At 40.2% G+C, this 22325-nt stretch overlaps 1 protein-coding gene across 1 annotated transcript; it reads right to left on the reverse strand.

Moving 5' to 3' along the window:
- Positions 1-1581: 1581 nt before the first annotated feature.
- On the reverse strand, positions 1582-22301 carry LOC125225434 (nascent polypeptide-associated complex subunit alpha, muscle-specific form). Its single transcript, XM_048129166.1, has 9 exons — positions 22044-22301; positions 20279-20994; positions 11323-11533; positions 11097-11190; positions 10655-10783; positions 8774-8868; positions 3024-3239; positions 2719-2857; positions 1582-2593 (listed from the first exon to the last, which is right to left on the reverse strand). Exons 1-9 carry the CDS (start codon positions 22299-22301, stop codon positions 2463-2465), a joined length of 1989 nt encoding a protein of 662 aa, XP_047985123.1. The 3' UTR covers positions 1582-2462.
- Positions 22302-22325: the final 24 nt, after the last annotated feature.

A 22325-nucleotide genomic window follows, 5' to 3' on the forward strand; every position in this document is an offset into this window, starting at 1 on the left:
AAAGTCAGAAACATTATATTTTTCTTACATTTAAAAGTATGCATAGGTAATAGACTTCATAATAAACAATTTTTTACGAGGATATAAAAAATTCATCCCTTGGAAAGCCGAGCGTAGCGATGTCTGTTACGAAAAACAAAAAAAGGCAGTTTTTTTTATTGGATCGCCTTTCTAAGGGTTTCTAAGGAATGAAATTTTTATATCCTTGTAAAAAAATGTTTATAATGATGTCTATTACTATGCATACTTTTAACTGTAAGAAAAATATTATGTTTCTGACTTTCTGGCTAAGGAATTTATAAGCGACCATATAAACAAACTAAGCCAACTTTGACAACTTGCATCTTAAAAACTACTGATTCGATTTCGATTCGGTTTTTAGTTTATAATCATGCATGTATTTGTCTTTAATTTTAAAAAATCATATATCGAAATTATACACCGTGTCTACCGTTTTTTGCGGTTGTTCAGTGTGATACGAAAATTAAGGTTTTTTTTTTTAAAATCTAACATTTTTTTTCCAATTTTTTTCAATATTTTTTTTTAAGTTACATAAAGCAATACCTTTCAAATGAAACATGTTTTGTCAAAATCGGACGACGTACAAAAAAATGTGATTTTTTTTTCGGTTTTCGTAACCGACCTCGCTACGCTCGTCGTTCTAAGGGATGAAATTATAATATCCTCGGAATTTTTAATTTTATTTTGATGTGTACTGTTACTATGTATTTTTCTGTGTCAGAAAAACATATTATTTCTGACTTTCTGGCAAAGAAATTTCAAAGTGGCCATATAAAGCGATCTTTCCCAACTTTGGCAACTTGTATCTTAAAAAATGCTAATCTGATTTCGATGCGGTCTTCAGTTTTCAACTAAAAATTTATCTGTCTTCGATTAAAAAAAACTCGTATATCGACATTGTACATTTTGTCTGTCATTCTTTGAAGTTATTCAGTGCGAGACGTAAATTTACTTTTTTTATTTTTTTCTTACTTTTCTTTCAAATTTTTTTTCTTTGTATTTTTTTTTAAATTACACAAATCAATACCTTTCATTTGAGATACGTTTTGTCAAAATCGGTCGATACAATAAAAAGATAGAATTTTTTTCATTTTCATAAAACACCTCGCTACGCTCGGCTTCCTAAGGGATGAAATTTCGATATCCTCGGAAAAAATCGTTTACTATGATGTCTACTATCACCATGCAAAGCAGCTTGCTTCCATCCAAAAGTGCAGCTTTTGGCCAAAAATTCTCTATAACAAGTATGACTAATATACGATTTAAACGATACTGGAATGATCGCCGCGTCGAAGGCGTCCCTCCTTCCTTCTCATACATATCATTATGTTGTTATATGATGAAATTGACTGTGTGGCGCAGTATGTGAATAAAATGTTGAACTAACACATTCGTTTCATTTCCCATGTAATTTGGCTTTTCTATTGACAGATTTCTGTGACCATGTGATGAGACTGATGAGTGAATACCTACACTTCTGAACTAATTTGTGTTTAGGCACGGCACGGCCAATTCATTCCAACTGTACACACAACGACAAACGAAATAAAACACGTTAGAAACAGATCTAAAATATTTATTTGGGAACTTAATCCGAAGATTTGAAGTTTAAACGGCTAAATAAGATGTTAAACAAATAGAATGATGTAGGTACATATATATGATTGCTCACATAGAGACATCAGTGCCTCGTAATGTAAAGGTTTGAAGTAGTATTTCAAAATGGATATTTCGCTGACTGATATATTACGGCCGCGAGCCTAACTAAGCCAAATTCCTACCTTTACTGTTTCTTGGAGACAATGTCATATCATAAATAATTCTTATTATTTAATTCGTAATAACAATTTGATATTAGAACAGTTAACATTCGTTAAAAATGATTTCCTACTTAGTTTTAATTCAATCGCAAAATAAATCCGACTGTTCCGCCGAAAAAGCACATCTCGGAACATCGGGATATCGAAATCTAAAGAATTTATTTAATAAAGTACTTACACCTCCACAATTGATACGGCTCAAACATTGTATAAGATATATAGTTATCACTTTGTTTCAGTTTACGAGCACCGAGTTGAATTTAGCCTTTGCCAGCAGAACGTTTAGTGTCTCCGCACAAGCTGAATTAGAATGTAGTGCGGCAAGGATTCCTACGTTATCGTCCTAGAAGTTGCGTGGAAGTCTTTAAAAGTATATTAGCAGTAACTATTACATTTTTATTATTAATGTCTTTTTCCTTATAAAAGGTGGAAACACGCTAAACGAACCCCATTTATTGGATAACAAGTTATACACCTAACTTGTTTTGATGCGTAACTAACGTTCTGTTAACAAAGAAAAAACCAACTTGGCCTTCGTGAATCTATCTCATTACTTTTTGTAAAAAAGTTCTGCACGACCACCATCACTTAGCGGTGTCGGCGTTGTACCGGCGGCGGCGCCTACAGGTACATCCCGTTGACGAGGTAGTCGGCGTCGTGCGCGAAGGGCGACTTGCCGCGCCGCAGCCGTCGCCGCGCCGCGCGCGCGCGGCACCCGCCCAGCACCGCCATGGCTGCTGTCATTAGAACGCCTGCAAACAAATTATATTTGTAAGTTATTTGCTTGTCATCGTTTTGCCGTCGATTAGTCATCATATCCCTCAGGTCGACCGATGGCCCTTATAGGTAGTGACTCTAGAAATCAGTATTGTCTCACCGAGCACGAGCAGCAGCACGGCGGCGGGCGGATGGTCGCTGAGCCCGTCGCGCTCGTCGCTGAGGAAGTGCGGCGCGTGCGCGGCGGTGTAGCGCGGCACCTCGATGTCGCCGCCGGGGCCCGCCGCCGGTGCGGCGACCTGCTTCACAGGAATTAAATACAATTTACTGGAAATGTTGCTAATAAGTTCACGTAAACAATTATATTCATGTCTTAATAAATCGGTTTAGGCGTCGGCACCGTAGTAGCCAGGGCAGGCACTCGCATCGGCGTTAGAATCCCTATCTCGAGTAAGTAATACTTGCCTCCTGTTTAACAGACTTGTTAGAGACGTTGTCGTGCTGCGGGCGGGGCGGCGGCGGCGGCGTGACGGACGGCGTGGTGGAGGAGGGCGCGAGCGCGGACGGCGCGTGCGGCGGCGGGCCCTTCTTGGGCGCGTCGCGCAGCGTGTGCTGCTGCTGCCCGCCGTACGCCAGCGGCAGCTCCGGCATCGTCTTCGACGGGATGTACACCGGGATGTCCTGATCGCGTATCACTTATTTTATGATTTATTACAAATACAAATAATTTATTAATAAAAACATAATTGTACAGTGATTGTTCTTAAAGGCTAAGAATTGTTATACATATAAGAGATGTTTTATACAACACACTGAACAATTTATTACAAGGACACTGAACAATTTGAAGTGTAAACTTTGTGTTAACAAAATTCAACATTATAGTTGTAGGAACAGTATAGCTATGTCAGCTCATATTCAAGTACGTGCGCACCGCGATATGAGCTGACTAGCCAAAAGCAATATCCTTTCAATGTGAGAACGAGACGCCAGTCTCACTCCGACCATTGTAACGTTAACTGGTTATTTTAATATACGGAGTTAATTATAAAGTGCTTATTATTCCACACCAATATATCACCTCTTATAATATAGAAGTGCGGACAAATAACTTCTAAAGTGGTGACCTCCCGACGTGAATCAGTGGACGATCAGTGAATAATAAAAACAGTTAAAGTGATTAAAAATGAGTCCGGATCCCAATAAATTAACTTCGGGCAGTGAGACTCAACCGGGCGCGGACAATGTACCAGCAGCAGAAACGACCGATGTGGTAGCCATTTCAGTGTCGAGCCGGATACCAGATTTCTGGGTGGACCAGCCCAGAGTTTGGTTCATCCGGACGGAAGCAGTATTAACACCACAGCGGATAGGGGACGACGCCAAATTCGACATGGTGGTGTCGAAGCTGCCAAAGGACGTAATACTGCGGCTGGCGGATTTTCTAACAAACCCGCCCGCCACCAACCGATATCAGGAGCTTAAGGCGAAGCTCTTGAAGATGTTGGAAGATTCCAAAAACAGGCAAGTAGAGAAGGTCCTCGGGGAAATGGACCTGGGCGATCAAAAACCATCCCAGCTATTGGCCAAGATGCGCAACCTGGCTAAGGACAGCTTCCCCGATGCCACACTGAGAATAATGTGGCAGAATCACCTACCTACGGCAGTGCGCGCAGTTTTGGTAGCATCCAGGGAGAGCGATCTTGACACACTGGCCAACATCGCCGATGACGTATCGGAAGCCACTAGAATCCCTAACGTGGCAGCAGCGGCAGTACCACAGAGTCAGGCGCACAGAGCCGCAGCGAACACCTCAGGAACCGCAGATACAGCAGTGATACTCGCTGAGATTGCCAAGTTAAGCGTCAGAATGATGGACTTGGAACGGGCAAGGCCAAGAGGTCGCAGTTACGGAAGGAGAGGACGCGGAGGTCGTTCAGCGTCCAGACCAAGGAGTACGTCACGCCACCGGAACCAAGCCGAGAGGAGACCAGATTGGCTTTGTTACTACCATTTCCGATTCGGTCCTGCCGCCACCAAATGTCGCCAACCCTGCGCATGGGTACTCAACCAACAGGAAAACTAGCGGAGATAGTACAGAGTGCAACTAGGACGGAGATCTGTACTATCAAACCAAGCCGTCGTTTATGCGTAACAGACTTAAACACTGGACTGCATTTTTTAGTGGACACAGGTGCTGACATTTCCTTATTACCAGTGCAGAACAAACAACGTGCGGGTGAGTGCTCTGATCTAAAACTGTTTGCAGCAAATGGCTCAGAAATCAAAACATACGGTGTTAAAGTTTTAACGTTAGATTTAAGGTTACGTAGACCGTACAAATGGGAATTTGTTATAGCCGACGTTAAACAGCCAATACTGGGAGCCGATTTTTTGAGTCATCACAAGTTAGTAGTAAATTTAACTGATCGCAAATTGCATGATCTGGTGACTTTTCTTAATATAACCGCACCGACCGTACGTAGCAACCAACCAACTATTAATACTGTCAATGGTAACCACCCGTATCATGATTTGTTATTGCAGTTTCCTAGCATAACAAAGCCACCGACATACAAGGAAACACCCACACACAATGTGGTACACCATATCGAAACGACGGGTGCACCAACATTCGCGCGGGCTAGACCATTACCACCTGACAGGTATAAAAAAGTTAAGGAGGAATTTCGTCGTATGCAGGAGTTAGGCATTTGTAGGCCTAGCAAAAGTCAATGGGCCAGTCCTTTAACGGTTGTAACAAAAAAGAACGGCGAAATTCGCCCTTGCGGTGATTATCGTGCCTTAAATGCACAAACTAAGCCTGATAGATACCCAATACCGAGATTACATGATTTTACGTTCATATTGGCAGGTAAAAAGATATTTTCCAAGTTAGACATAAATAGGGCGTATCATTGCATTCCAGTAGCTAAACAGGATGTTGAAAAAACCGCCATAATTACCCCTTTTGGGTTATTTGAATTTCCAGTAATGTCATTCGGGCTCCGGTGTGCTGCTCAAACGTTTCAGCGTTTCATGAACAGTTCAGTTCTGGAAGGTCTCGACTTCTTGTTCAATTACTTAGATGATGTTCTTATCGCGAGCGATAATGAGGCGCAGCATAGGGACCATCTTAGACTGGTTTTCGAGCGTTTCGACAAGTACGGCATAACGATCAATTTAGCCAAGTGTAGCTTTGGACAATCGAAGCTGGAGTTCCTAGGACATGAGGTAACTACCACGGGCATTAGGCCGTTAGAGGAGAAAGTGCAAGCCATAGTCGACTACCCAAAACCACAGAACGTAGAACAATTACGTAGATTTTTAGGAATGCTAAACTTTTATCGCTCTCACGTCCCTGGAGCAGCGAACATGCAGGCTAAACTCGACCGATATTTAGTTAACGCGAAAAAGCGAGACAAGACCCCTATAATTTGGACGAGCGAGACCGAAGAGGCGTTCGAGCAATGTAAAATGGGCCTTAAAAAAGCCGTTACGTTGTCCCACCCTCGGTCCGACGCAGTCTTAGCCTTAATGTCTGACGCGTCAACTACGTCAGTAGGATCAGCTTTGAATCAATTGATTGACGGTAAATGGGAACCCTTAGGTTTCTTTTCAAAAAAATTGACTAAAGCTCAAAAAAGTTATTCTGCATATGATCTCGAACTATCAGCTATTTACATGTCACTGAAACATTTTCGTAAATCATTCGAAGGTAGGCCGCTGATAATTTACACGGACCATAAACCCTTATGTAGAGCATTCGAAAATATAGGCAAGAATAATAACGAAACACCAAGACGAACAAGGCAACTATTGTTCATTAGCGAATTCAGCACTGACATCCGGCACATAAGTGGGAAAGAGAACGTTGTTGCTGACACACTCTCTCGCATAGAGACCATTGTTTGCCCCACATCACTTGACTACGCAGAACTCGCCGACGACAGCCGCCGCTAGCCGCAGCCGTCGCTAGTCTACATTAGAACTAGGGTTTGCTCCCGGGAAATACCGGTACCGAAAGTACCGGGAATTCCCGGGATTTTTGGCCAGGCAAAGAACCGGGAAATCAAGTTGAAAAATCCCGGTACTTTCGGTACTTTCGGGAAATACTTTTTAGTGACTTTTTTGCTACAAAATTTATTTATTTCTGTTTATATTATTTATACAGATAAAAAATAGGCGTAGGTACAGTAACACGCGCCTACTAATATTTAATAGCGGTCGGCAGTGGCAGATTGGTTGCCGTAGCCACCGTGATACCCTGGCTAGTCCCGCTAGTCGGTAGTGGAGTTTTGTATTTTTGGTGAAGGTTTGTTATATACATTAGTGTATTTATTTTTTCTCTCTCAATCTTATTTCTCATTTGACTCATTCCTCTACATGTTATAAAACAGTCTCCCGAGGCGTATGTCTGTGTGTTCACTAATTTTGCGATAGACTCAAAAACTACTAAACGGATTTTCATACGTTTTTCACCTATGTTATTATAAATTGATTAAAACATGACGATATGTGCTAATCAAGTCGGTAAAAATGACAAATGACGCTGCTTAACAGTTTCAATCAAAAACCCTGCCCATACAGATCAACATATAACAAAATAATGTATGGTGGAATTGTACCTCGTATACATATACATATGTAAATCTAGAAAAAAGTTGGCGATGGTTTATGTCTAACTTTTAAGGATAACTGCTATAAACATGTTAACTTTTTAAAAACGTTATATTATAATGTGGTATTGCGGTATTCCAAAGAAATTTACAGAAAATTACCAATTTTCTCGAGAATGTTACCTCTGACTAGCAAGAAATAATGTTTTGTTTTGTTTACTTTACATCTTTTGCTTCAAATGACGTGTTTGGGGACTTTTGTGAGGTTTTACTGCCGGTCTATAATCAGTTATAGGTCTGTAGTAGTATTTGTCTTATTTTATTTACTAAGCGATTAAACATCTCTCAGTAATGGCAGATCACTTAATCGGAGCAATGTATTGCAACAGTAACCATCCATTGGTGCCTATGGTTGCCAGATCGGGTTTAGGGGGAATTCTCACGATTTTTTGCTTGTTCTCCCGAATTCCGATTTATAATAAGTAATAAAAAACCGGCCAAGAGCGTGTCGGGCCACGCTCAGTGTAGGGTTCCGTAGTTTTCCGTATTTTTCTCAAAAACTACTAAACCTATCAAGTTCAAAACAATTTTCCTAGAAAGTCTTTATAAAGTTCTACTTTTGTGATTTTTTTCATATTTTTTAAACATATGGTTCAAAAGTTAGAGGGGGGGACGCACTTTTTTTTCCTTTAGGAGCGATTATTTTCGAAAATATTAATATTATCAAAAAACGATCTTAGTAAACCCTTATTCATTTTTAAATACCTATCCAACAATATATCACACGTTGGGGTGGAATGAAAAAAAAAATCCGCCCCCACTTTACATGTAGGGGGGGTACCCTAATAAAACGTTTTTTTCCATTTTTTATTTTTGCACTTTGTTGGCGTGATTGATATACATATTGGTACCAAATTTCAGCTTTCTAGTGCTAACGGTTACTGAGATTATCCGCGGACGGACGGACGGACGGACGGACGGACGGACGGACGGACAGACAGAAATGGCGAAACTATAAGGGTTCCTAGTTGACTACGGAACCCTAAAAAGACAGATAAAATAATACGCCGAGCGAAGCCGGGGCGGCTCAGTTATAGTAATATAATAAATGACAGAGATAATAGAATCCCAAAAAAATTTTGTTTTATTTGAAAAAGCGAAATAATTAAACCAGTCCCGAAAGTACCGAAAATCCCGGGAAATCCCGGTTCCACATTGCTTCGGTACCGAAAATCCCGGTTCTTTAAAACAGTACCGGTACTGCAATCCCTAATTAGAACGGAAACAGCTTTGAAAGAAAAGAACGAGAGATCTGATAAATAATTACTTGCCCTTAGATGTTTCTCTAGGCTAGACGTCACGGACGTTTAAAATATTCAGTGACGGTTAACCCCTGGAACGCCGACGTCGGTGCTACTGAATTACCTAATAACTTCATTTATTAATTAAAGTCCAAATTGTCTGTGACGGATACGGGCCAAGGCATTCCAAGGGTTAATGAGCTCGGTAGCTTAATTGGTAAAACGAAGAGGAAGCTGAAATCATCAAGAGTTCGAGTGACAGTAAGTTAGTTGGTTAGGATAGGGGAATACACACCGGTTCAGGGCGGGGCTGCGGCACGGGCCAGGCGCGCCGCGGGTCGGGCTCCGGCCACTCTGGCCGCGCGTAGCTGCCCCAGCCGGAATCCATCACTGCAACACACACAACTTACGGTTCATATCATTATATATTATTCGACACAATGAGACGTTATAATAAAAAAAAAACCGGCCAAGTGCGAGTCGGACTCGCGCACCGAGGGTTCCGTACAAACCTGCATTTGATATGAATTTCAACTTGATAGCTCTACGCGTTCATGAGGAAAAAAGTAATAAGTATATATTTATTAAAAAACCGGCCAAGTGCGAGTCGGACTCGCGCACCGAGGGTTCCGTACAAACCTGCATTTGATATGAATTTCAACTTGATAGCTCTACGCGTTCATGAGGAAAAAAGTAATAAGTTTATATTTATTAAAAAATATATATTTTGTAATGTAACTAAAAATTTAAGGTTTTCGGAATTTTTCCTTTATGTGTGCTATAAAACGTTGCTTCATGCCAAATTTCAAGATTCTAGGTCGACTGGAAGTACCCTTTAGGTTTTGATTCCCTTGCGAGTACTTGCGAGTTTCAAAATATGCAGCTTAAATTGCTGTTTCTTTTGATTGCGTTGACATAGAAGTTTGATTTTGTTACAGCTTAAAGGTATTATAGACCTGAGTATTTGGTATGAATTTCAATTTAATACCTCTACGCGTTTATGAGGAAATGGGTAGTAAGGTTAAAATTATTAAAAAAAAATATTTTATGTGATGTAACTAAAAATTTATGGTTTTCGTAATTTTTCCTTTATCTATGCTATAAGACGTTGCTTCGTACCAAATTTCAAGATTCTGAGTTCACGGGAAGTACCCTGTAGGTTTTGATTCCCTTGCAAGTGTCGAAAATTTGCGGCATAAACGGCTGTATCTTTTGATTGCGTTGGCTTAGAAGTTTGATTTTTTCACAGCTTCAAGGGACAGTAGACCTGAGTAATTGATATAAATTTCAGCTTCATACCTCCACGCGTTCCTGAGAAAAAGGGTCTTGACAGACGGACGGACGGACAGACGGACAACAAAGTGATCCTATAAGGGTTCCGTTTTTTCCTTTTGAGGTACGGAACCCTAAAAATATATATTTTGTAATGTAACTAAAAATTTAAGGTTTTCGGAATTTTTCCTTTATGTGTGCTATAAAACGTTGCTTCATGCCAAATTTCAAGATTCTAGGTCGACTGGAAGTACCCTTTAGGTTTTGATTCCCTTGCGAGTACTTGCGAGTTTCAAAATATGCAGCTTAAATTGCTGTTTCTTTTGATTGCGTTGACATAGAAGTTTGATTTTGTTACAGCTTAAAGGTATTATAGACCTGAGTATTTGGTATGAATTTCAATTTAATACCTCTACGCGTTTATGAGGAAATGGGTAGTAAGGTTAAAATTATTAAAAAAATATATATTATGTGATGTAACTAAAAATTTATGGTTTTCGTAATTTTTCCTTTATCTATGCTATAAGACGTTGCTTCGTACCAAATTTCAAGATTCTGAGTTCACGGGAAGCACCCTGTAGGTTTTGATTCCCTTGCAAGTGTCGAAAATTTGCGGCATAAACGGCTGTTTCTTTTGATTGCGTTGGCTTAGAAGTTTGATTTTTTCACAGCTTCAAGGGACAGTAGACCTGAGTAATTGATATAAATTTCAGCTTCATACCTCCACGCGTTCCTGAGAAAAAGGGTCTTGACAGACGGACGGACGGACGGACAGACGGACAACAAAGTGATCCTATAAGGGTTCCGTTTTTTCCTTTTGAGGTACGGAACCCTAAAAACGAAATATTGTTGTTTAAATTCAATAAATTATAAAATGTGCAACCCCCCTGACAAGAGTCATTACCGTTCTGCGGCTGCGGCCACGGCGCGCGCGGCCACGCGGGCGGCGGCGGCGGCTCGTAGAACGGCGGCTCCTCCCGCGGCGGCTGCAGCAGCCCGCCTTTGTGGCTGAAGATGTGCGACCCGCCTACCTCTGAAGAACGATTACTCGGTTAAAGATCCAATAAAATGTGATTTTCCGTGACTGGGTTCAGATTCATCTGCGTTAAGGACGATAATTAGAGTATTGCAACATACACCCCACACTACATTTTAGACAAAAACATTATCTTCCTTTTGTGTAAAAATTGTGAAGATTTTAACTAGCAAATCTTTATTGTATTTAGCAATAGGTAATCAATTTTAGTAGTATATTTTTATCGTAATTGCAGTTGGACAAGGTGAAATAGGTAGAAGGTACCTTAAGATACAAAGGAGTAGAACAAGACAAATTTATGCTTACTTACCGTTGGCGCCGTATCGGTGCGGCTGCGCCTGCGCGAGGCGGTGCGGCCAGCGCTCGCCGCCTGCGCCCTCGCCGCCAACTTCCACGCTGATGTCCTGAAACAACATATATGTATTATTATATTACACGATAACATTGTCTAGTTGGTCAGGTTTAAATGGCATTGCCGTCGGCGCGCGGTTCGTCGCTGCGATCGGCGGTCGGCGCACTGCTCGCCGTCGGCGTACCTGTATCTGCGTGGGCGGCGGCGGCGGCGGCGGCGGCGGCGTCGGCGCGCGCGTGGGCGGCGCGGGGCAGCCCAGCTCGGGCGCCTCGTCGCTGCCGTCGGCGCACTGCGGCACGCCGTCGCACGCGTTGTACACGGCGATGCACTCGCCGCCGGTGTGGCACTCGAATTGGTAGCGGCTGCAACGACGCGCTGCAATGAAGAGCAAATACCTGTACAACATTAGGTAACATACGTGTTAAGCTACTCTGTCAATCAACATAATTATAATTGAGCGTCACTGCAATAATAATAAAACACCGTTCAGAACAATGTCAGAAAATGGGCCCTTTTTTCAAAGTTGTTCCCCCCCCACATTTTTTTTTTAATTTATAATTTTTTATGTGGTTTCCACTCTGAATCGCAAGCTTTTTCAATGCTAATAAAAAAGTGACTCAAGGATTTCTTCCCATTCCGTTGCCATTTTTTCATACATTTTGTATGGCGATAACGGAATAGAAGGTTTGAAAAATGTATGGAAATCTTGGGACATGTTCTTTTTCCTATGAGGATCATAAAACCTCGCGATTCTGAGTATGAAACGCGTAAAAAATACCCATGTAGATACCTAACTACACAGTACAACCTAAGTGGAGTTGTGCTTTGGTGCGTTTTTGCGCATCGCATGTGCGTTTATTATGATTTGATTTATGTTATGACTGTTGCGGTCTTCATCTCACCATACAATTTATTTGTATTAAGTAACAGCGCAGCGTCCGTTTTCATAACAATCATAACCGAAGCGAGGAATTACGTGTGAGCACATAGAGAATGGGCTTGCCAGCAGTAGCTGACGCATGACTAAGTGCTGAGTACCTACTCAACAACTATTAGCCAAACTTAGCCTTCAACCAATGCTTTAGGAGTGGTAATAGATAAGTGTCAGACCCTGACATGGCTCTACTTAATTTTAGGGTTCCGTTCCTCAACGGGATCCCTTATATTATGGAATCACTCTGTTGTCCATCCGTCTGTCTGTCAACAGGGCAATAAGTAACATAAGTAACATTCATTCTGATTTATATTTCATTAGGACACTTTGTTCGGTTCTCGTTTGTTTCTTTTCTTTTAGTTAATATTTTGATAGTTGTAACATTTAGAGTCATTTGCATCTCTAAAATAATTTTAGACTTCTTCGATATGTAAATGTATACGACAACTAAACGAAAGTGTCCGCGGAGGCGCGGATTGCTCGCTAGATGTGATTGCCTAATTACGCAGTGGGATTAGGTATCTCCGCGGGTCCCGTTACGGCCGCGTTCTACTTTACTTTAGGCTGTCTGTCACCATGACTCAACGCTGGGCGTGCGGACTCTGACTCATTAGCATTGCTGCTGATACGAGTAGCTTGTTGTTCGGGCCACGGGTTTAGGGATAACGCAGTAGGATTATCTCAGCGACCACGTTTGCTTTGTTAAACGCGCCTCGCCGCTGGCTGGACTCATGCGACTGACTCATATTACAGATAGGTACTGATAGCTCTTTGTTTTGGACCACTTTTAAAGGATCAGCAATTTCTCTTCTAAAAGGGCTTTCCTGGTATCCTGGATTGTGGGATTTGTGGGCTCATCCCTAACCATATCCACATGTAGATTAATTTGGTAAGAACATAATTATATTATACTTCGTGTTTTTCTCGTCCCGGTCCCGCTACGGACCTTAGGGAGAACAATAGGAGGGATTCAAATTTTAAAAAACAATTAAAAACCCCATCTGTGTATGAAATTTGAGTATTTTTTATTTCAAGGGAGAGCAGTGGGTTTTTCTGGTAACTATACTGACTTATCAGAGTAAATATGTAATATCTACTCGTAAAGGAGGGGTAAATCGCGTAGGAACGGGTGCGGACGTACTTAGGTACTATACATGTAAATGAACATCTAAGAACTCAGGACCGAAGTAATCACGAGTAGGTAACGCAGCAACCGCCGCCGGCCGTCGTGTAAACAATTTAGCTCATCAATTTCACCACCTATTCAACAACCTTACCCTATTGCAATGACTGACGAGGTATTTATCGGTATAATCATAACTGTAGGTCCGTTTACAACTGCATGTTATCGGAGCTCACAGTAGTCCTGGCCAACCTCTCGTGTAGTCTGTGTTGCGAGTCGGACGGCAGCAGGGCACAGCGGCCGCCGACCTGACTTGGTTCGCTGAGCACTCACCGCGACCTTTTCACTCCACGGGAGATACTATTAATTATCTTCCTTTATGACTTTTGAAATATTTTGTCTAGGTACTCTTGATAACCGCATGGTTTTTCACTGGGAAACTTTTAATTGAATATTTTACGAAGTCATGAGTGGCTGCTTTAAATATTCTTGGCCTAAGTAGAACTTGGTAGAACGCTTTTGTTGTTGACAACATGACATTGAGATTGTGGTCATTAGGTCATAGAAAAAAAATAAAAAAATGCGACATTTAAAAAAAAAAAACCGGCCAAGAGCGAGTCGGACTCGCCCACCGAGGGTTCCGTACAAACTTTCAATGGTAAAAATAATCATTACTCATACTCATATTCAATATTTGTAACGCCATTTTACACGTCAAGATTTGATTTAAAAAAATAATATTCATACAACAATAATACTTAGAGAATAAATAGACAGAAGATTGAAATTACAAAAAGTTAGGCAATATTTACATAAAAAATGCACAAAAATATTTTTCTAATTAGGTAATAAAAAAATTGTCATAAGTGTAGAACGGGTGCTCGACCAGCCAAATTTTTAAGCGATACTTAAAGTTCGACACATTAGGCGCTTCAACCACATATTGCGGCAATTTATTTTTCCCCTCACTAGCTCGGAAACACGTTTTGTCCTTCAATACCTGCGGGTAAAAACGCATTTTATCCACTAGTGGATAAAGTAATTAGACCTTGAATAATAGTCATTTTTTATGCTTTAAAATTAATAAAAGTGAGTGAATCTAGTGATGACGATGATTTACCACCTGTGAAACTACTGGAAGCAGTGATAAACGCGCTTTTTGCGTTGTATTTTCCTCGCTATAGTGAGGGGAAAAGTTTTGTGTTACACTCGGGTGCAAATGTATTTTACTTCTCGTGTGTTAAAAAACTCGCAAGTTCAGGATTCTATTCTCGAACCACTCGCTTCGCTCGTGGTTCAACTATAGAATCCTTTCGCTTGCTCGTTTTTCAATTCCACACTCGCCGTTAAAATACAACTTTGCACCCTTGTATAACAAATAACTAATAGACGGCAGGGTTAATCACATGTGTTAATTTGTTGGATTTCGCCAATTTACGGTCGATACCTACTATAACTTTACGGCATTTCGAGTGTTGTACTTGGAACACATGTTGTTCGTTTTGTCACAGAATACATAATAGTACAAGTACAGAAGGCTCACTCCTTTGATGTTCACAAAATGCCGCCATTCTAAATTCTTACCTACATTAACAAACGCACGCGAGCAGCCAACATTGAATTTTATTGCGCCGCGCGAAGGTCGTCGCCAATGAATGGGCCGCGAACTCGCGGCCGCTGACATGTACACTGACATAACTCTAATACTAAATTGAATATACTCTAAGGCCGTTTTCACATTATCCGATCCGATATCGGATGTCGAACCGACATCCTACATCCGATAAACGCTTCCGATAATGTCGGATGTAGGTCCGATAAAACGCATTGTTCCAAATCAATGAAGTATGATTTTGGATCAAAAATATTTAAAAAATAATTTATATTTAATAATTAAAAGCACTATATTCCAAATATTATATTGTAAAATTAAAATAACGAACATAAAAAATATTCAGAGTGTCAGGCAAAATAAATAATTTTACATTCAACTATATAAATATATATATTATTATATATATGCCTATATGGTTTAAGATATTTATTTCTCAAAAGATTTACATAAATCACTTACTGAGAAAACAATTTATAAATAATTTTGCTATATATATATTCAATATTATATATTGTAAATAATATTGCTATACTTGTCAATAGTTGTCATGCTTTCTAAATTTATTTTTCTCACTGCACCCACATTCGCGAATTTCTGTTTGGCCCTATGGTTGACTGGTAGAAAATGCCTTAAGGCATTAAGTCCGCGATTTGTACTTTTTTCCAATTGTGCAATAAAGTTTAAATAAATAAATAAATAAATATATCTACTAAAAGATGAAAAAACTAGTATCCGCAATTCGGACCTATGCATTACAACCTTTTTTTTTTCAATGGAAATTGTCAACTAATTTGAATTTCGATCAATTAACAGCTGTTTAATAGACGCCATTTTTGTCACGCACACTACTACATACGTATACCTACATTATATACGCACACAAACAAATATTATCGGCCGACAACTGGCGGGGGGTCCGGCATGCCAAAAATAGTCGGAAGCGTCCTGCCGATATCGGCAGTTCGATGGTGCCTCGGACAAAAACTGTTGTAGGAGAGTGCCATCGGCATTAAATCCGCAATTTTTGCGTTTTATATCGTTTTTTAGTAATAATGATCTATTAAATACATAAATGAAGACCTGGAAGCGTATAAATCTTACATTTTACGTCCTTCCTACATCCGATATTGGATCGGATAATGTAAAAACAGCCTAAGGTAGAGCAGAGTCTAACTGGGGAAGTATACCTCCGCTTTACAAAAGACCGCAGTCAAGTAGCACTAGACCTTACTCATTGTTGTGTTCCTGCCGGTGAGTATAAGGCAGCCAGAGCTCAACGAGGGTGCGGTATGCTGACAACGGAAGTAATTAGGACAATAGATTGTCCTTTGAGTCGTCGGCACCCAGGCCCCTTCTAAGTACAGATTTGTACAAGTTTCTAATGAGTCGAGTCGGCAACGCACATGTGCCACTCCTTGAGTGGCAGGCGTCCATAGGTTACAGTGACCGCTTTCCATCAGGCGGACCGTATGCATGTTTGCCACCTACGTGATACAAAAAAAACTCTCGACGAATTCACCTTAAACATTAAAAACTAAATCAAAATCGATTGATTCGTTCGGGAGCTTCATAGCCACAGACATACAGACATGTCAAGCGTCAAACCTATTATTATTATAACACTTCGTCGTTTTTGCGTTGGTGGTTAAAAACAAGAAACCTCCTTCAAAACTATAATAAAACACAACTTTCTAAGAACATTGGTCAAGTGCGAGTCGGATTTCGACATTTCCATACAAAAAGGTCATGAGCGCCTGACGACATGTGATGGCAACGTAAACTAAATTTCGTACTTTAAAGATTTTGCGTATATTTTGGAAACTATTAAGAGATAGAGCAAATAGACTTCAGATTTTGGTTGTCGGTGGCACAATTTTTTTGTTTTCGTATATATACACCATTTTTTGGACCTATGCCTATGTGGGCAATATTATGGTCAGTGAAGTTCTAAATGGTCTTAAGCGCCTCCTTTTTAGTAGGAACTTAAGTCATTTTGGAAAATGTTTTTTTTTTAACAATTTCTAAAGCAAAACGAAACAGAAATTGATTTCTTTATTTATACCTGTCCAACGCGCTTACACCATTTTAAGACGTTTAGTAACCACTTGCAGCGGCAGTGAGTGAAATTCGTAATCTGAGTTTTTTTCTCTTAAGTCCGACTTACGCTTGACTGTAGATTTCTAATAGGTTTTCCTGTAATCTACAGGTAGAGGGCAATCTATAAGTAGTTTCGGAGATAAGGGGGGGAATGGTCATTTTTTGCTTATTTTCTTAAATTACTTCTAAATTACCAAAATAAAAAATATAAAAAAAATATATTTCAGATGCTGATAAAATGCTCTTTCATTTGATATGTAACACAATATAGTTTTAATAACTTTGATTTTTAATTTTCAATTTTACCCCCCAAAAGTGACCCCTGTGATTAAATTTCATTTAATTAAATTGTAGTGTGCACTGTACGTTACACACACCTTCACGTAATCTCTCTATATATGCCGTAGGTTAAGGATCATATATCAGTAATATATCATACATTCAACCAACAAGTTGTTTCCATTAACGCTCCTCCTTTACATGGCGATCCTGCCAGTGCGGCCTTGTGCTGCACTGGCAGCGCGCTGCGCTTGCCAGTCAAGGTTGTGAAGTGAAATAAATATAAGTAAAATTAAATAAAACATTTCGGACATTAATAAATTAGCGCGTAAGTGACACTGTGTGGAGCGGAAAAATAACAAATAAACAGTTTTGTCAGGACTTGGAACGTGAAATAACAGTGAAGGTCATAAATTTTACAACAACGGACACGTATATAAAAAGTGATTTTAAAATGGACTAAATTTCATCATTTTCATCTTGAATTAAAATTTAAATACCAACTGCCGAGAGCAAAGTTTTTAAGAATATGGGGCAGCAGGGAGTTGTTGGTGTCCTTGGTCGAGCATGGCGTCTGGAGGTCCAAGGACAGCAGCAGATGAAAGTGAAGGTTGTTGTGGTTGTGATAAAACAAAAGTGAATGTGCGGTTTGCAAAAGTGTACACGAATTATTATACAAACTTTTTTTTTTCGTTCTTAGTGAAGTAGTTTCCTTTATTTTTCGTTTAGTTTATTAAGTTAATTTACTTATATAATGTTATAAATGCCGTTTGATGAAAAAAAAACTTATATGGTTAAAAAGTTGATCTTTAATCTGTTACAAGAAAAAAAAAAATTGTTATGACTACACCTGTTAATTTTATTGCATAAAAACGCCTTTTCTTTTATTCATTTCTTATTGTTTTCTAACATACATTTGATAATTTCATATTAAGTACTATATTTCATATAATAGTTACTCAGCATACTTTTATACCTAGCAAATATGGCATATGACGGCGGCGCGTGTACTCCTTATAGGGATTGGCATGTGTCGTCTGTTATTTCATCTCCAATTTCACAGTTCGTGCACTCATCATCACTTGAATATTATAAGAATGAAATTAAATTGTAATTACCTACAGTGCAACACTTCAAATACTTGTTTAAATTTTTACCTTTCAATATAAACTACATAAAAAACTACCGAATTTTAACCATATAATATGTGTGTTTAATGTAACTTAATTAGATTTCTAGATCTGTAACGCTACTTTTTATTAGATATTTTATTTTTAATGATGACGAAGTAAAATTGTATCGGACGAGACTTTCTAATTAATTCATGGATCTGACTTATTTAATAAACAAAGGAATGACGAAGTATAGTAATAACGGAAATGACTTTTTAAATAAATAATGGTACTTATTGTAAATGATAATAGTTTTGAAGGTAAGGTTTGTTTTTGTAAAGTTTTATAGTTTGATTTAAAGGAATGTACTTAGGTTTCGTAAAATGATTGGTCATCGAATGCTTGTGGAAAAGTTCAGTGAGGCAATGAATGTGAAAGAAGTGAAATGATTGTAGACAGAATTGATTTAGGGGAAAATTTAAACACGTAAGTTTTTCGAAGGACTCTTGGCCTGATCAACTGAGGGTTGCCGGATTTCCTACATGTTAAAATTTTCATGGAGTGTGAGATTAGTGATTGCATTTTTGAGTGTTGTTTTATTTTGTGAAAGATGAGTGAAAGTAATTTATTGATAACAAATATAATTATGTGACTATCGCAAATCGTTGGCCCAAGAGGCAGCGATTAGCAAGGGTCCGCCAGGGTACAAGACAGGTAGGGAATCCTTGGAGATCTGATCATGATTCGGTCGAGTACCAATCGTGAAGACTCCTTGGACACATGGAAGGTTATTATGTAAGGAAGTGTTAAAAGAACTGCCTGTATGAGAAATATATTGTATGTGTGCGCGCTTAAAAAAAAATATCCTTGTACCCTGAGCAAATAAAAAAAAAAATTTGTAAGGTCGGCCGACCACGTGTGTAAAAGCGTTGCGTACCCTTGGTCTTACCTTGATCTTATATAAATAATTATTGAGTCTTATGTTTGTGAAAGATATAAATAAATAAATAATAAGGAATGACGTCATACTTAATGAAATAAATGTAGTATGTATGTAAATAATTAATTGAAAAAGCTTGCAAGTGTAATCTAATAACGTATAATCAAATGATAAATGACTGGTACCTAATGATAATGACTAATGAAAAATACAGTGACCCTTAAAAGGACGAATAGACCGTACGGTAGTGTATTGACGAGTACACTACGAATATGAAAAAAAAGTAATAGGAACTTATTATGTTTTTTTTTTTAAATTTAATTCAATGTATCTTGAGTAGTTTTAATGTTTTATTTGTGTTTTAATGCTTTTTTTTTGTGTAATGAAAAAAAAAATATGTTCTTTTTATTTACAATTCTATTTTTGTCTTAATTTTATGTAATCATTGCGTGCATACATTTGTTATTCACTATGAAATATGCCCAAATAAAAATAATAATTGATATTATGTAAAATTGACTTGTACACAGACATTGTGACTATTGGATATAACCTTCTATGACAAGTTTTAAATGTAACAATACTGAATGAATATAAAAACTTACTATTTTGACGAATTTGTTGTTGTTTAGAAATGAAAAATATTAATTAGATTTAATGTAAAAAAAAAAAAATCAGATAAATACTTATATCAAATGTGTTTAAAAAAAATGTATACTTATCTGATATACTTACTTATGTCAAATGTGTTTAAAAAAAATGTATTACCTACTCAAAAAAAACATGTAACCTATTTTTTTTTTTTTTTAAAGGGGGGAGGTGTAGTGTGCACTGTACGTTACACACACCTTCACGTAAACTCTCTATATATGCCGTAGGTTAAGGATCATATATCAGTAATATATCATACATTCAACCAACAAGTTGTTTCCATTAACGCTCCTCCTTTAATAAAGTATTGGTTTTAATTTCACTGGCGGTGGGTCACACCTAGCTAGGTTGCTCCTGCTGTTACCTACTTGAGACTAGGGGCAACGTACCTGAGGTTGGCCAGCGCGTGCTCGTGTTGCTCGGCGCGCCACGGCCAGCACGCGCTGCTGGCGTGCGGGCCGGTCGCCGGGCGGGGCGTACCTGAGGTTGGCCAGCGCGTGCTCGTGTTGCTCGGCGCGCCACGGCCAGCACGCGCTGCTGGCGTGCGGGCCGGTCGCCGGGCGGGGCGTACCTGAGGTTGGCCAGCGCGTGCTCGTGTTGCTCGGCGCGCCACGGCCAGCACGCGCTGCTGGAGTGCGGGCCGGTCGCCGGGCGGGGCGTACCTGAGGTTGGCCAGCGCGTGCTCGTGTTGCTCGGCGCGCCACGGCCAGCACGCGCTGCTGGCGTGCGGGCCGGTCGCCGGGCGGGGCGTACCTGAGGTTGGCCAGCGCGTGCTCGTGTTGCTCGGCGCGCCACGGCCAGCACGCGCTGCTGGCGTGCGGGCCGGTCGCCGGGCGGGGCGTACCTGAGGTTGGCCAGCGCGTGCTCGTGTTGCTCGGCGCGCCACGGCCAGCACGCGCTGCTGGCGTGCGGGCCAGTCGCCGGGCGGGGCGTACCTGAGGTTGGCCAGCGCGCGCTCGTGCTGCTCGAGGCGCGCGCGGTCCTGCTGCTCGGCGCGGCGGCGCGCCACGGCCAGCACGCCGCTGCTGAAGTTGCCGTGCGCCGTGAACTTGCAGCGGAAGTCCTCGGGTGGCCCGCACGCGAACAGGTAGCAGCTGCCCGGGCTCTGCACACATACATAAGCAGACTGATAAAAAGGCACGAGAATATCTGTCGTCAGATAAATATAGGACCTTATTTTAATTGAAGAACCAGGAAAGGACCTTCTGTATTTGAAAGCCACACTTATAGGTACTTATCTTATATTTTGGGAATGGTTTCAAATCTGGTGACGTGCCTAAGGAGGTAGCTAAATTACCTAATAGGTACATAATCTAAAATCCATAAAATTATTTAAGTAGGTATTTGCATTGTTGACGTTTATGAAGTGTTATTGCAATTGCAGTGTTATCTAAGAGATTGCTCGTCGACCAAGTTAAATAAGTATCATAGTAACAATACGCCAGCCAGATCTGCTTGATAATTTGATAAAGACTATTGATTTCGATTTGTTATCAATCAATCGAAGCGTGAGTACCCGCATTCCGCGTCAGCGATGCACGATGCGGGCTTCCAGGAATCAACTCCCAGTCTTTACAATCAAACCATAATGTATCTAGTATCTACCTAAAAAAATTGCATATTTGAACTACTTACTTTCCTTAGTAAGTCTAAGTAGGTATATAAATACACACACGATTAATATGAACTTCAAATAATATAATAATAAGGGTCTTAAAAATTAATTGTTTACTATTGTATTTATTGGTTTCATTCAATAAATAAACATTATTTGTATTTGTGTTACTTTCATTCGGTACCATTACTCGTACTTATTAGCTTAGACCCTACATAAAAGTTGATTGCCAAACGTCATACTAGAATAACAATAAGCATAATATCGTAGTGTCATATCATATGGATTTTGTAGAACGTTCGAGAGTTAGGTTATTTCATGGAGTATTCTGATAGTGATAATGATAAGCCCGTGCCCGCATATTAACTTCCTGCATCCTCTGATCTCATCACATTTCCTATAATGTCAAATTTCCCAACAAAACAAATACCTACCTATAAACGAGAGAATTATAAAATATGTATGATGATAGATGTGATATTGTAAGTGTTTTTGTTATCGCGTGTAAGGTGAGAGGAGAGGAGAGGAGTAGTAGGTACCTTCTCCTCGTAGACGAAGACGTCGCAGGCGTCGGTCTCGCAGCAGAGGCGCAGGCACTCCTGGCGCGCGCCCACGTCCAGCTCGGCCAGGTAGCGCGCGCCCATCTCGCGCGACTCCTCCGTGCGGATGATCTTGTCGCGCTGCACGTCGAAGCGCGCCGCGCACGCCGCCGGATCCAGCTCGCGCGCGCACACCGCCACGCCCCGGCGCCCCGCCGCCAGCAGCGCCCACAACGCCAACGCCGACAGCCCCCACATCTCAACAAGGAACTCTTGACGGAA

Source organism: Leguminivora glycinivorella, chromosome 1 (genome assembly GCF_023078275.1).
Source record: "Leguminivora glycinivorella isolate SPB_JAAS2020 chromosome 1, LegGlyc_1.1, whole genome shotgun sequence".
Lineage (NCBI taxonomy): Eukaryota > Metazoa > Arthropoda > Insecta > Lepidoptera > Tortricidae > Leguminivora > Leguminivora glycinivorella.